At 29.8% G+C, this 17629-nt stretch overlaps 1 protein-coding gene across 8 annotated transcripts in view; it reads right to left on the bottom strand.

Annotated features, from left to right (window-relative positions):
• Positions 1-17629, bottom strand: part of Pi3K21B (phosphatidylinositol 3-kinase regulatory subunit alpha) — a 300183-nt gene that overhangs the window by 30174 nt on the left and 252380 nt on the right. For 7 of the 8 annotated variants that reach the window (XM_075363761.1, XM_075363759.1, XM_075363758.1 and 4 more), the window contains 5 exons: positions 16154-16339; positions 12314-12442; positions 6977-7184; positions 3639-3869; positions 2117-2393 (listed from right to left, as the gene is read on the bottom strand). In XM_075363761.1, the coding sequence (XP_075219876.1) occupies positions 2117-2393; positions 3639-3869; positions 6977-7184; positions 12314-12442; positions 16154-16339 (1031 nt within the window). The remainder of the gene's footprint in view (positions 1-2116; positions 2394-3638; positions 3870-6976; positions 7185-12313; positions 12443-16153; positions 16340-17629) is intronic. The other variant, XM_075363763.1, reaches the window with a different exon arrangement.

The following is a 17629-nucleotide window of genomic DNA, read 5'->3' as shown; positions in this document are numbered from 1 at the left end:
CTTTTAAACCCTTCTTATCCTAAGATTTTTTTGGAGATAATTTATTCCCTTGCTTAAGCTCTGAATAATCTTGTAGCAAGTACAAAATAACAAGCATTATGATAGACTAAGAACCTTCAAAAGGGAAGAGAACCACTCATAAAGGTCACCAGAATTAGCTCTGGTGAAAATTTAATCTATTTACAATTAACATACTGTTCATGTAATAAATAATGTTCACTTTGAAATATATCTACTTTTAATACTTTCAGTGTTTATTTCTACATCAAATCAGTTTGGAAAAAAAATAATCAAACTCATGAAATGCAAGGGAATTGAAAGAGTACCGTGTCCTGGACACATAAACAAGGCAATCAACAGTACTTGAATTACATTTAATGAAAAAAGGCAACATAATATAGGTGGATCTATCACATCAACACAGGGTGTTTGCAATCTAAAAAAAAACTTCTGAAGCAACTTTTTTTGCACATTCCTACACCAATTCATTAATTTGCAACAGAAATTTTAGCAAGTTAGGACTTGTGTCTGACTGCAATTATTTCCTTAAAATAGTGAAATCTAAGTGATATTCATTCAACGCTGAATTTAAAGGCTACAATAACAAAAATCACAGTGTACAATAACAAATTTTGGCTACCATACAAAGTAAATTATTTTCCAGGCATAACACTGAACTAGGATCTAAATAGGTTATATTCAATAACCTACTTCATCTCAATAATATTTTATTTATTAACAGTCAATTTTATTAAACCGAAGTGTTAATAAAATAATGCACATTAAAACTAACATTTAAAAGAATTAAATTAAACAACTTAACAAAATAAGTTACCTTATTTATTTATACAGTGATCAATTTAAAGGTGTTTCAAAATATTAATTTTTTCCTATTTACTTGCTCTGTTAATTTTACTTTATTTGCAGACACTTTAAGACTATTACAAAAACCTCAATGTATTACTAAATGTTTTAAATATTTATTTACCTAATTAACCACTGACTGGATACCTTCCCCGATATTTAGGCAAAATAGTCTGTTCAGGAGGAGCAATAGTTGGTCTTTAACTATACTGAAAGTTGTTACTGTAAACTTTTTCCTTTAGAAGAAAAAAACAAAAACAGCTATACTTGAGAGATCAGGGGGGGAATAAGGTCTAGAGTCCAAGAAATTAATTTTTTCTTGAAAAAACCCATGAAGTAAATTTCTAGAGTGAAGAAACGTGGAATTATCCTATTACAACCAACAGTTACACTCATCTTTTAGTAATGAACTAAATAACATCAGTTGCTAGCAGTTAATATTCATAGTTTAAAAATTATTGGTTGATATGCAGACAATATACAACATACCAATTTTCATGTATGATGTCACCTTGAAAATATGTCAAACAATAGTTCTGGGTATTTACAAATCCACAGAGGAAAAACAAAGTCTTATGAGAAAACAAAACTGTAGACCACAAATAATCACCTTCATGTAGCATATAGACAAGCTGAATATAATGTTTGCAATGTTTGCAAAATTTTCTAAAATTTTCAAAACAGTGATATGAGCTAAGTTAAACTTTCCCTTATCTTAACTTTTTTCTTTATGATCATGAGTCATGAGCAAAATATGTACATTTTTTCTGTTAAAATGAAAAAAAAACCCCTTTTCCAATTCAATTTTGGCCACAAACAGAACTGATACTGCAAAACCTTTGACTAATTTTTTAGAGGTTTTATTCCTAGTGCTGCCTAGCTGAACATTTCAGTGAATTCATTTATATGAAAAAATTTTAAAAAGGCTGGGCAAAATACTGTACTATCAGATAATGAATACACTTTCTTCAATGATAAACATATTGTGTACTTACAAAACAACATTAAATTATTCAGGATTAATAACACAAACACATGGAGTTATACAGAACTATCCAGTGCAATTGCATTGTCCCACACATACCAACTCTCATACAATAAATTTCCCTAATTTAAATCAAATATTCACCTTATATCAAATCAAAATCGCATATAACCACCCATAAAATAATAGTATAATTTTAAATTTATTATCTGCTAATAATACATGTACAAGTGTATTAAAAAAAGGAAAAACTGAAAATGAACATACCTGTTGAAATCGTGACACTGGATAAAGTAATTTTATATCCAGTGTTGCATTATACTGTGCCAATGACACATTTCTATAGAAGTTAACTAATTCAACGACAGTATTGAACTTGAATGGTTCAGAAAATCCATACTTCCCATTACGATGGGAGATCTTAATTAATTTATTTGAACCACCTTTCCTTAATGTCAAAGTATATTCTCCACCCTTACTGGAAGCATTACGAACCAAGAAAGTTCCATCCGGTGTGTCCATTAATTTTTCATTGACTTCGTCTCTAAAAATTTTTTAAGAAATAATAATACAACATACAGACATAATAAACGACATCAGATCACACAATTTAATCTAAACCATACACTAAATTTAAATATCCTTGTCAATCCGAAATGGTTTTTCTTCTCTCTATATAAAAGTAGATTTAAAAATGTTTATCCAAACTGATTTTTCAAAAATTGTTACAGCACAATGCTATTAACTGAAAAATGATTTTATGTTTATAACAACTGCTTTATAATAATAAGTGTCTATACTTTTTAACCACTTTTGTTTTTTAATATGGTCACCTTCAACAAACAGTTTGTACCTTAACACTTTTTATAATAGTCTTATATAGGACTTTCAAGAATGTAAAATAAATGTATCAAAAAATCTAATTATTTCCAACTACTAACATACCTTTATTACAGAATAACTTTAATTTTTTTCAATCCAACTTGATGCTTAACTGAAAATGAGTATCTGCATAAAATAGTTCTTTTTTAGTTTTTATCATTCCAAAGCTTTAATCGTATTAAAAACTAACAATTATTAAAACATAAATGTTTAATACTTAATATGAATTTTACTTAAAAATAATTACTAAATAGAACTAAAATAATTAATATTTTCTCTTCATTGAAAAACTTATCTTTTAACTGAAATACATTAAAAAAAGTCAGTAATATATGTATATATATATATATATATATATATATATATATAAAATCAAACAATCTAGAATTTTTTTAAATTGTGATGCATTAAAAACAAAAGTTACATTTATATGGATCTTATGTTTTTCTTTATTATAAAATTATTGGCTAAATAAATAATTTAAAGGTTTTATATACATTATACAACAGATTTGATTTTACATCTAAAAGTATGTTATACTTGTTAAAAAGTAAATAATGCTAAAAACAATAAATAATACCAAAATTAAATAAAAAATACATAACTATGAAAACAGTTGATGCTGATTATATTGATCACAGAATATAAAAAATTTCTTTTGTACTAAGCAGAGGCTGATCAAAGCGTTTTAATGAATAAGTAACTAAAAAAAAAAAAATCATGCTACACTGCACATAGTTGATCCAGTAGCACTAAAAAATATAAAATAGAGCCTAATGTAGCTATATATAAGCACTAGATGCCAGGATAGCCCGCAGTATGTTTTTAATAGAAAATGTTCTACTATGGGCTGTGTTAGCAGTTAGAAAGTGTTAATAAAGAAAAATATGAGGTTGATATGAATTACCTAGTTATTTCTCCCCAATACCACTCGGCTTCTTGAAGTGTTCGAGGCATGTCGCAAAGCGATACCTCATCACCATATAATTGATGTGCATTTGATGGGACGATGCGTGAAATTTTACGTGGAGGCAGCGCTGGTGCAGATGCGAATTCAGGTAGCTTTTCTCCCCATTCTCCATATAATAATAATAATTCCATAATACGAATGTGAGCTTCTGTGTTATACACAACTTGTCTGTAGAAAAAAGTTTATTTTAGTGTGATAGATTTAATTTCATGACAAGAAAAAAATAATAATTCAGAAAATCTTTCCTTAATTTGCAAATGGATGACATAAATACAAAACACATTAAGCAAAAATTTTGATTAATTTTTCAAAATATTCTAACACCATCAACTGTTGTTTGTAGTTTAGATCTTAACTAAAGATATTTAATTGAACACATCAATACATTAGAACCAATTAAAAATAAGACAAAACAGTTTGTAAAATCAAAAGAAAATGAAAACTTTTAAAACTTTTTTAAAATCAAACTGTAAGACAATATTAAAACAAAAACATTTTTTTAAATTCTTAGAACATAAAATACTCTTAAATATAAGAGGGTTTTTTTTTCAAGGTCTGATTGGTCGCGAAATAAAAACGTGCGCAAAACTTGGATGAACCTTTGCACATATGTATTGCACAGCATCTCTAGTATGGCCTTCAATCATGCCGTGTCACTTCCTTTAGTTCTGAACACGCAGCTAGCAAGTAAACATGTCTACAACAATAGCATCTCCCGCCAAGTGTGAAGTGCATGCGGTAATTCGATTTCTTCAGGCTGAGGGGTGTAATGCAGCTGAAATTCATTGACAAATAAGTAATGTGTACAGTGAAACTTCAATGAGTGACAGCAAAGTGCGACAATGGTGCAGGAACTTTAAAGCAGGACGTACAGATGTTCATGATGCAGGCGGTCAGGGAAGGAAGCAAGTGTCAACCGATGATCTTGTTGAGCGAGTGGATGAGGCAATTCGAAAAAATTATCGGTTCACAATTTCTGTATTGAGTGATTCGTTTCCTGAAATTTCAAGATCAGCTCTCTACACCATTGTGAGTGAGAGACTTCAGTACCGCAAACTGTGTGCGAGATGGGTTTCCAAGATGCTGTCCAACCATCACAAAACAATGAGAATGGATGCCTCCCTAATGTTTCTCCAGCACTACCATAATGAAGGAGAAGATTTTTTGAACAAAATTATCACAGGGCATGAGACATGGGTCCATTTTGAAACTGAAGAAACAAAAAATCCAAACAGTGGATGCATTCTCAGTCTCCCAGTAAACCAAAGAAGTTCAAGCGAACCTTCTCCAACAGAAAGTGTATGGCTACTGTGTTCTGGGACTGGAATGGAGTTCTCTTGGTGGAATTCATGGAACGTGGCATGACCATCACTGCAGCCTCATACTGCGTGACTCTTCAACGTCTACGAAGGGCAATTCAGAATAAGCGGAGAGGAATGTTGTCATTGGGCACTGTTTTTCTCCATGACAATGCTCGGCCGCACACTGCAGCTGTAACAAAGAAGTTCCTGCAGCGTTTTCATTGGGAAGTGCTTGATCAACCCACCATACAGCCCGGACTTGGCTTCATCTGATTTTCACCTCTTTGCTCACATGAAACGCTGGCTAAGAGGACAACATTTTGGCACAGACATCGAGCTGCAGACCAGCGTAGAAACATGGCTGAAAACACAGGCGGCTCCGTTCTATGACAAGGGTATTGGAAAGTTGGTACCATGCTACGACAAATGTCTAAATCAGAGTGGCGACTATGTAGAGAAATAGCGTAACTATGTTAGTACTTGTTACAAATAAAAAATTTTTATATGGTATCTTATTTCATATCATCCACAATCATCTAAGTTACAGAACCTAAATTATTAATACATATTTCTTATACAGAGTGCCCCATATAAAACGCAACCCATCAATCACTCATCCATGAAATTTCAAAAGTCAAGATTACTCCCCTACTCGTTACTGAAATGGACTCGTCCAACATCTGAACATCATGGCGACGCAGTAGAACACTACCAGTGTTAGTAACAGCAATGCAATCATAACGTTCAGTGTATTGCTAGAGACAAGATGGTGTTTTCGCTAGATGTACTTCAGCACAAAATCAGTGGTTGCAGTGCAAGATTTGTTTCGCCACAAGTACCCAGATAAACCAGCTCCTAACGAAACATCAGTATTAAGGTTAGTTGCAAAATTTAGAGAGATTGGTTCTGTTAATAACAAGAAACACAAAAGATCTGCGTCAGTGTTGAATACAGATACAGTCACTGAAATCAAAGACCGATTACTCACCTCGCCAAATAAATCGATCAGACGTTTGTCTGCTGAAATTAATTTGTCTAAATCAACTGTTCATCGGGCGACCAAACAATTACAATTACGACCTCATCGCATTCAAACAGTTTATCAACTTCTTGAGCCCGACAAAGAAAAACGGCTATAATATTGTCAATGGTTCCATCGATTTCTGCGTGAGGGAATTAATGTTATGGATTAGTTATTTTTCACAGATGAAGCACGGTTTCATTTGGATGGCTACGTAAACAGCCAAAACAGTAGAATTTGGAGTGCTGAAAATCCCCACTTTTATCACGAAAAACAATTACACCCGCAACGTGTGGTGCGCAATATCGTGGAAGAAAATAATTGGTCCTATTTTTTTCGAGTACACCATTAATGCAGAACGATATCAGGATATTATATTTTAGTTCATTGCACTCTTGGAAGAGGAAGACAGACACTGCTGGCTACAACATGACAGTACGACATTGCACTACGCAGGTTCAACTTCTGATTTCGTTGAGGAATTCTTTGGTAATCGTGTTATCGGTCGAGGCTTGTGGCCACCAAGATCTCCAGATTTGACTGTGTCGGATTTTTTTCTATGGGGTTACCTCAAAGAAAAAGCCTATAGCAACAAACCACGAACACGTGAAAGTCAATATTGAACAAGCTGTATTAAATATCCAGCCACAAACTTTGAAAAAAGTTGCAAGAAACGCTGTAAAAAGAATTGAAGCTTGTATTCAAGAAGATGGCGGCCACTTCCAACATTTACTCTAAATGTAAGGTAATGGATGGTAATAATAAAAATTACATTTACATTTACACATGCCTTTTTATTATTTCAATATCTACCAATATAAGGTTGGGTTGCGTTTTATATGGGACACCCTGTATTATGTCAGTTTGCTTTTTCTACAAAAAATTATAATCTTCTTTTACACATATTTGTACATATTACAAATTACATGACTAATTTATTTAAAATTACATACATGATCCGTTCCCAAGGTGGCCTTAAAAATATGTGGCAAAGAACTTGTATTAGAATTGTAGGAGCTTCCTTGTTTCCTCGAGTAAATTGCATTTGACACAAACGACATACATGTGACATTAAATAAGCTAAAGTTGTCCTATGATGTTCTGGAAGCTCTTGCACTAAATGTTTTAAACAAGCGCCACATTGTTCATCATTACAAATTCCTGTTAAAAAAAAAATAATTAGACTAATGAGCATTCAGTAATAAGTATGACACAGAAATTACTTAGAAACATAGACAATAAATCTTTAATAATTCTTTTTTTGCAAGTCAACATGTAGCTATTACATACAGTTATTAAAACAAATTGTTACACTATAGGTTTATTTTTACTTCATATATGGATTAAAATAGAAGTATGAGTGTACATTCACATCGAGACATTCAGAATGAAAGAAGTACAATGATAGCATATTTTATACACCGCTGGTCAACAATCTCCTGTTGATCTCTGTGGTCAACCCTCTTGGTCAATGACAGGAGATCGTTTACGTACATGCATCATTGAGCATTAAGATGCGTTTTGCTTTTTAACACATGAAATGAAAATAATTTTCTTTAATTTGTTAATGTAAATAATATGACTTATGACAATAAACATTTGGCAATTTTAGGTATTGTGTCTGACACTTGAGGAGAATAATACAGAATTTTCAGAAATTTCATTATTTTTAAACCCTTTGTGGCAGTATTGTTTATCATTTGCTTGTTTAAGGTTAAAGCAAATGTATACTTTTTTCAGTTTTTAACAAATTTCTATATTTTTATGTAGTATTAGAAATACATAACTGTCTTAATAGCCATGATTTTGATAAGCTAGAAATGTTACGTTAATTTAATTTAAATTAATTTTTAGATAAATCTCAGATTAAATATTTGAAGTTTTAATGAGATATAAAATACCAAAATCTTGGGTGACATTATTGATTTGAAATTAATTAATATTACATGTTAAAAGTTACTAGGATTAGTGTATAAAACATAAAAAATTACTTGAAGAAATAACAGCATCAAAAGTGTTTACAACAGCTAACAAGCAATAATTTTATCTGAAAATGTCCTTATAGAACAGCTCAGCACCAGCTTTTCTTCACATTAGCACAAGCACTTCTTTTGTAAAGCAGTATAAACTTATGCTGATCTTGTAGTATGTATGTGTGTGTGTATTTTATTAAAATTAACCTTTTTAAGATTCATATTATTCCTCTGTACTGTTACATTATATTTTAAAATCTGCTAATACAAACTACCTATTACAGACTATTGAGATAATACATTTCTTACCTTAATTTTATCATAATAGTACTTTCGTGGGGTCCCGCACACTCAGTCATGATCGAATTCATTTTATATATAAAGAGTACTTTTTTTTTAAGTTCATGGATTGTTGCTAATTAAATAGTTCATTATATACTACCTTCATATACAAATAGTAAACCATACATAAAATTTCCTTGCATAGTGAATATTCTAATAAAATGAGTATGAAATAGGGCTCTAAACTATTGTATAAGATATAAATTATTTGCAAATTTAAATTATTAAAACATTAATCAACATACAAAGAATAAAAAAATGCATTTACATATGTTATTTGCAACATACAGCGTGTATCTGTGTGCTCTGTGCGCATAGTGCATATGTGGACACGTGACAATATAACCCCGTTTTAATGCCTTACATACCAACCAGCTGTCAGCCATTTTTACACATGCATTGTTAAATGTTACAGAACAACTGGTTCAATTGGCTGACATATTCACAAAGAAATTTTTTTGCAGAAATTTTGGCCAATTTTACCCCAGTCAACCAACTCCTTCGTCCCAACCTACCTGTCAGCCCTTTCGAACTTACGTTTAGTACATTATTAACTTTCACTGTACAAATTTTCAAGCACCACATTGATGGATAGGATTTCCCAGAAAAATGGCACCTTTTACCTGTGTTACCTGGTCCCTGTACCAACAAAACTGTCAGCCCGCTCGGATCCATAACATACCTTAGTAATACATTGATTTTCAATAAAATTTGCACACGACAAAGATCAAACCACTTTTTCAGCTCTATCTCTTGGACTATTTATTATTCATTCACTATAGTAACGGGAAAAAAGGAATACTGTATATTTTGCTCACCAACACAGGGAACAGAAATCATATTTCACACTCCTTATAACTGGTTGAGTTACATTTATTCTCTCATTCTTATTATACAAATTTTGATCAATTAATGTAATTTTTTTAATTTTCTGCGTTAGGAAAGGCCAGATGAAAAATAGTCTTTTTAAGATATTGTTATACTTGATATCTGCTAAATGTGTAACCATACATACTGGATGAATAGTTTAGATCTGACAGCAAAGCAAGTAGCATTCCCTTGGTTTCAACAATTTTTTAATATTTTATAACACATTACCAAAAAGGTTGCATAAAAATTTATGTATAAGATGAGTACTTCCGTAATACGATGAAATAATCCCTAAGGCTTTTGATGAATTTATTTTCAGAAATGAGAAATTTATAAATTGTGTGAATGCTTCTAACATGATTATGAATTTGTTTAAGAAGATGGTACATCAGAATACATCTATTCTATTTCAGAATAGATGAAAAATTGGAAGAAATTAAAGAAAAATCTATGCATTGGGAAAAACAAAAAAAAAACAACCCTTGAAAAAAATTCTTGATGAATTAAATCGCTCAATAGTTATTGATCAATATCTTGAATGGATTCATATGAAACAATTTTCACGTTTTGGTATAAGACTAGTATTAATAAATCTGTTTTGAAATATTTAATTTTAGACCAAACAATACATAACCGAGAAACTGTTAAGGAAATAATAAATGAAATCACTAATGATAAAAGATTGATCCAACACTTCGTAACTGATCATAAAGGTTGCGGTTGTATGGTTAAACGTTGGTTCAGGAAAAAGCACAGGATATATTTGATAATTGAAGATTAATGTGTTCACTGCAGCAGTTTTTTGAGTGAGTTTATCACAGTGCAGCACAAGTCCCTATGGTCCTGTATTTGTGGTCTTTGTAATATGGTACAAGGCTCACATGTCTTTACACATTATTAGATTGAAGTATCATCATCTCTCTGTTAACAGCGATACATTTATATACTGTTTCAGTACTACTTACGGAACTGATGTAAAATATTTTTATGCTTAATTTACATAAGTCCCTTTACATCCCATATCACACACACACACACACACACACACACACATGCATATGCTCATAGACACACACGCACATTGCTATTGTTAATACTAAAAAATTATTTTATTTGGGACTGATATTTTACATTTTTGCTTCCACTACAATCTTCAATAAAAACAGTAAACACAAAATATTACTCTTCTTTCAATATAACAAGATGTAAAATGAAAATGCAATAAACAAACTTAATATTAACAGTAGCAGTATAATATTATGTGAAAAAGATTTGTAAAAAAATAAGCTAAATATTTTGCGTTAAATTGTAATAAATTACATACTTTTTAAATGTAATTTTTTAAAGCTGCTGATATTATAATCACAGATTTTCAATTTTACGTGAAGCAGAATAAGCAATGTGGTTATTGGGACACTTAAAGAATTTTGAATGTAATTTGTGTATAAATAGATTCTAAAAATGTTCATTATATGTTTTATATAACTGATAAAAAGTACCCAAAAAATTCAAAAAATTAAACTATAACTTTACATAAATTTTATCACATGACAACCAATAATGACCATTGACACATTTTTACAGTGACTGACACTACCAGATGATCATTAACACCTAGAATTTTCATGAATGGCACAGAATAGATATGATTAATAATTTATATTTACCATGTACTTTTATTTTGTAATGATAAAGTCATATGAGGATACTGGTATAGATTCATGAGGAATTACGTAAAGTCGTTATTCATCTACATAGTGTATGAACTAAGTATGATTACGTCATTCTCAATTTTCTCTGGATACCAGATCTAATTCATTATGCTAATGTGTTAAAATTGAGTAATACGAAACAGAATCTGAATGGCCTATATGTGTTTTATACTTCCATAATGATAATTAAATAAAACTGTACTAAGTATATTTAACAATAAGTATTAGATCTTCATTCTGAAAATATAAATGTAATTTTTTAAACCTACTGATATTATAATCACAGGTTTTCATTATCACACCACACGAAAGTTCAAGTTAATATATTTGATATATCAAAGACCTCAGAAGTATCCTTACAGAACCTCAGGGAACTATAGCACATCAACATGTCATAATCGGATATAATGCTGATGTAAATGCTTTTTATCTGAGGATAAAAACTTTCTGGTTACTTCCCATCATACAGTCAATCTCTGTAGATCTACTCTTATATTAGTTGGGAATAAAACCATTATAATTATGTATCACAAATTATTCTAAAATTAATAGAATAGCCACTATCTTTGGCTTCAAAACTGTAACTGTAGAGATCAAGGATTTTTCATTTTTAACGTTTTATAGTTCACCATCAAATGGTTTTCTGGCCTTAGGCAGGACCCTTGCAACATGTCCATATCCATTCTCCTCTATTCTCAGCTAAACTTTTAAAATCTTATAAGTTCTCATTTCCTGTTAGATTGTTACAGTCTTTTCAGGTTTCTCTTTTTTACACCTTCTAGTACTGCTTTAATCAATCCTTCTTCTTTCATGATAGATTCCAGCCATCATATTATGAATTGTTCTGACTAAGCTTATTTTCTTGTTAACTTAACTCATTACTTCTTCATTTTTCACTTTGTTCATTTAATCTTTTCCAATTCCCTCCATGCCAACATTTCAAATGCTTCCAGCCTTTCTTTTTCTTAGCGTCCATGTTAGACATACTCTAGATTTAACACTTCTTCAACATATAACTTCATCTTATTACACAATAACAGTTTCTTTTTATCAAATGCTTCCTTTTGCCAATGATATTCTTGTTTTTACTTTGATTATTTTATAGTTAACATATAATAATCTAGTACAGTCTATGTTTTGTTTATTTGAATTTTGTACTATGCATTTAGTCCAGACCAAGAGCTCATACACAGAATCAATTAAAAATAATACACTTCAGAACTGAAATCAGAAGTCTTTGGTTTAATTTCTATCAACTGTCTGAAATCTTACAACAAACCAAATTGTCTGTTGTGAATTTACTGTATTATAAAGAGGAATTTGCCAAAAGAAAAATACAGTACTTTTTCACACACAATAACATAACAGTTTAGCTTACATAAACTTTACTTACTGGAAGCTTCAAGGAATCTGTCATACCACTGAACCGGAATCACAGGATCTGGTAATTCTCTAAGGAACTTTTTTAATATGCTTGCTATACAAACTGGTTCATACATATTCAGATCAACTGCTGCTACATCTGAAAACGTAATATAGTAAATCAATAATCTAATAAATATATATATATTTTTTTCTATTATCACTCATTTGACTGATATGATGCATATCCCCATTACTTTCCATCCAGTATTTTTCTTTTAATTTCAGCTCAATTTTTACATCCTATATCTTTAATTATTTGCACTAAGTATTCTAATTTGTTTCACCTCAAAATTTTTACTTTTTGTACTAACTTCTACTTCTAGATTAAAAAGCTCCAAGTCCATTTGGACTTAATTTTAAAAAAGTAAATAAAATTGTAATATCTTAAATAAAATAAAATAACTTAGTTAACTGTAAGTACAACTTAGTAAAAGTCTCATGATGAATATACATAAAATAATAAAAATTATGTGTATGTTCATAATACAAGATAACAGAGACAAAACACCACATACTATGGTTTTTAACTTTTTCAAGATCACAGACTAATAAAAACATTCACACTAATATGATGCTAACTATCTAATCACTTAATATATCTACATTCAATATTTTTTTTTTTTATAATTAATTATACTTAAAAAAAAATAGTTTTGTGTTACATATTCACACATCAAGTTTTTCCAACAGAAAAGAGTACCATTGCTTGCTTTATAAAATCTGTCCCCATCTTTCTTAACACTACGTCCTGTGTAAAGCAACCAAGGTTTAAAACAGCACCAGGGATGAGTATAATCTCCATATCTATGGACTCAGCATGCCCATACATTACAGTTTATTCAAATCAACTAAGAAACCAACAGGAAACTAATTCATTCCTCACTTTCCCAAGTAAGCCTGTCATAGGCTGTTTTTTATTCTTGAAAATGGTTATGCCATTTTTGGGGTGTTTAATCTCTCAAGTAGAATCAATTATACCTGAAATTGTGGTACATAATATATATATATATATATTCTGAAGCGCTTGTTGAAACATAATGATTCGTTACAATGTAAATAGCCTTAAATTAGTTCCTTAATTTTTCCAAGAATGAATCTGTACAAAGCAACTACTACACAGCTATGATATTTTTACTGCTGGATGTGGTTTTTCAAAGTTATTAGTACAAACAATGTAGGCCCTCCATGAGCCATCAGTTGAGCCTCTACTGAAAGGCAGTTTTCTTCTCACCAATGCTTTATAATTTTCCATTCTCTTCTCTATCAGTTTGAAGGCTAAACCATATCTGAAAATTCTTAGAAATAAGAAAATGAGTTGTGAACAAAGGTATCATGCAATTCTTAAAAAATGTTCTACGTTCAATTATAGTAATGCGAGCATTTTTTTATAGTAACTAAAAATAGTTTAATTACTTAGCATTTCAGGTTTCCTCTGATCAGTTTTAACTAACAGACCCATCCCTGCACACAATAGCACAGAAGATAATAATTTTACTATGCCATATCATCAGAATTATATTTTCTGAGTAAATGCTACTATCTTTTTTTTTTTTTTTTAATGACTGTCCTCTACTGCTCATTCTTTGGCAACCATTTCAGTCAGAATTTTTTCCTTTGAAAACCTGATGCCTGAAGAGATGTTATTCATCTAAATTACACAATAAATGTTCCGTAAAGGTTAAAATGAAAATATTTATTTCAAGCAGATTCTATAAAACACAAGAAGAGTTAATTTTACTTAGTATAAAATGAAATTCCATAAGTAGCCATTATCTGATTCATGTAGTTCAAATGTACAGATATCGGTTTGACCAGCTTTCAAGGGAATATCTGCCTCTAGCCAAGATATACCCTTTCAATAAATTTAGTAACTATTAGCTGCGTCTTTAACAAAGTTTACTAACAAATTTGAATTTATCAGCTAAAATTTTAAATAATGGGTTTACTTTTGAAATCTTATGTAACTTTACATATTTCAGTAAGTCTGTATCACTTATTGAAATATAAAAATGTTGAAGACTCTGTGAGTCTGCATACATTTATAAAATCCTATTTTATAGCAGTTCTGTTATAGAATAATCAGATTTTATTGATAACTTTTGCACAATACTTTTAAGAACATTAGCAGTTCATCTGGATCTATCAGTGTCTGTTGTACATCCTTGATTTAGGTATTAATAAAAAAAAACCAAAAAAAAAACAGACAATTTAAAATGCATCCTTATTTATATTTATAGATATTTTTTTTAATATCTTTTATCTCACTTCTACATTTTAATTGCCCTTTCCCGCTTTCAAGGTAATCTTTGCATAATCTATCTTAGAACTTAGTTATGTATATTTATTATTTGTGTTTCATACACTATATATATTGGGCTAAATTTTTTTATGATTCTCAGTTTTTCAAAAATCTTATAAAGACAAAAAGGGATTTAAATTGAACTATTTTGGATAATAGAGATTTTATGGTAAATGAGTAAATAAATTATTTTCTGTGATAAATATTAGAATAAATGCAAATAACACAAACAGAGGTGAAGCATACAAAACATAAAGCAAGATCTGAACGTTAATGCTATAATACACACTAAATCTCCTAGTTTATTTCTTTGACTTGACTGGTACCTGAAAATTCTGAGTGCATGTTTACCACTGTAACACAAATACATTTCCTGAATTCTACAAGCAATAATGTACAGATTATTGTGTTTTATATACCACTTTAGGAAAAAAAGACCACACTTTGCAGTACTAATAAATCTTTATTTTACTATTCAGTGAAACAACAAATGATGTTCCATAATTATTTTTTCCATTTACAGTGGTTAAACAATATCTTTTTTTAATCAATTGTTTTTAAATACAGAATGTAAAATAGTGTTTTATATAAGTGTAATATACCATTTTAAGGGGTAAAAAAAAATTAATGAAAAACATACAGAATTGACGTACAAAAATGTTTCATAAAAAAGGTAGATTAATTAATTAGCATACTTTAGATTGTATATGACAGAATGCTCAGATGTTTAAATGTAAAAAAAATTCAGAGTACTTGACAATTGTATTCAGACTACTGAGACCACAAGTATATTTATAGTAGTATCATCTAAATTACATACAAATAATTCTTGCGTTTCTGAATTCTGAATCGGCGAGCTTTTACTATGTATCCTTTATAAATACTTGCAAAGATGGGTAATATTTTTAATATTAGGGGATAACTGAACACAGTTTAAAAAGTAAATATTGGTAAAGAAAAGTCAAACATAATTCTTCAACAGCAATTAATTAAGTTAAAACAAATATATATTCTAATACTATAAAGGGTTATAAAATTACAGTAAATAATTTTGCAGAAAAAGCAGGCAAATTAAGGAAAGCAAATCTTAAAGCCAAAATTGTACAATCCTTCCATCATAATTATTGGCAACAATATAAAAATTGATCACAAAACTGTAAACAGTTTTTTTTTATATCTTACAGGATTGTCTGCCCAGTAACACTGTTGTTTCAACCATGAATAGAATATAAAATTATAATTTCAAGGGTATAAAATAAAGTGCTTCCTTTGTATCAAAGGAACAACCACAATAACAATTGGAAATGTTCAATATATAAACACTGAATTACTGTGTCGCATTAGCAACAAAGTTAATTAAAAGAGTGTAAGCAGTCTAGGATTAGTTGAATAAGAACTAAGCAAATCCTTCCAAGATTTAATCTTAAAGAAAGCAAATTCCTTTAAGATTATTACATGAGCAATTTCATAATTTTCAAATCTTTTTGGACATAATTATTACTAAATTACCTTCATTAAACTTGGTTCGCAGTTCAGCCAGTTTATCAGAGGGTGGTGAAGAACGATAAAGTTTGTAGAGATCCAGACTGGTATTATTAAGCGCTCTAGATTCTAATTCTTCTACACAACGTACAACAAGAAGTGGAGCTTGTTGATCTGTAGGACTAAACTGACTGCAAAGCCCCATTCCAAACACTAAACATAGACCATCATATTGCTTTTGTTTAGGTTAATTCAGATAAGTACATAAAATGAAATCACTCAGGTAGATTCCAGAATGATTCGTATTATTACATTTAAATCTAATAACTCTATTTATGGATTATCCATAACAACATTTTTTGACACTAAGAAATTTGAAAATGTTTTTCATGTACTGCTTTATTTCAAGTTCTAATTGTAATGAAAGTATTACAATATCATAAAAGACTAAAAACTGTAAAAAACCACTTTCAGATTTTAACAGGTTAAAGAAAAAAGAAGAGCAGTATGATTTTTAATTCAACTTGTTTCTGTATCTATGGACTAATTTCCTGGAATGTAATATGTTTTGAATGGAGCATGATACTTTTGGACGATTTTAAATTAATGTGAACCAATACAAGCAGAACAGTTGTCAATTCTGTAGCTATTAATAAGAAATCTTTAACACTTCCTACAAACCGAAATGCTATTGTAACTTTTTTTGCTCTGTGAATAAAATCTAATCCTGATCTTAAAAATTATATTACTATTATAATCTGAAAATTTTCTTTCGGTAAAAAAACAACATACACAATGACATATGATTTTTACATCAAAATTTTAATTTAATCCACTAAATTAAATTATTTTTGGTTAAATCCTGTTTTATGTTTCAAAAGAAATTAGCAAAGAAAACTGAAAAATAAACCAATCTTTTTTGCTTATGTAAAAATAGAGTTTTATTTAATATATTTTTAATGCAAAAAAACCAACACTCATAATTCCCATAAACAAAACAACAAAAAATCTGTACAAAATAAAATAACAAGAGAAATTAAAAAAACTAACTATTGTATGATGTATTACATAGTCTTAGTAAGAACCCAGAGTAATAAACAAGAATCTGAAAACATGCCTGACGCTAGAATTTGAACAAAAGGCAATATCTGTTTACAATATATCTATGTAATTTGGCACAGAGGTTAATATAACCAACGCAGATTCGTGTTATCTGGCACAAATGTGTTTAAATACAGTTTTAGTATTTTCTTTTTTCATTAAATGTAAAAATAAACAAAAACTCAACGTTTTGCCAATTTAGTGCTTATATACCAGATATCCTTGTATTTCTTATAAAACTGAATTAATTTACATGATCATCTTGATTTCCATTTACTTATTCATTATGTAAGTATGACAGAACCGATTCTAAAGAAATTGTACGATTTATCTTAGAAATAAACAAAATCTGGGTTGTGTAATAACTTATTTAAGTAGAAATATTTGTTAAGGGCCTGCTGC

Source organism: Lycorma delicatula, chromosome 4, assembly GCF_047948215.1.
Source record: "Lycorma delicatula isolate Av1 chromosome 4, ASM4794821v1, whole genome shotgun sequence".
NCBI classification, from domain to species: domain Eukaryota; kingdom Metazoa; phylum Arthropoda; class Insecta; order Hemiptera; family Fulgoridae; genus Lycorma; species Lycorma delicatula.
Note: the sequence above shows the minus strand (reverse complement) of the source record. Positions and strands in the feature narration are given on the sequence as shown.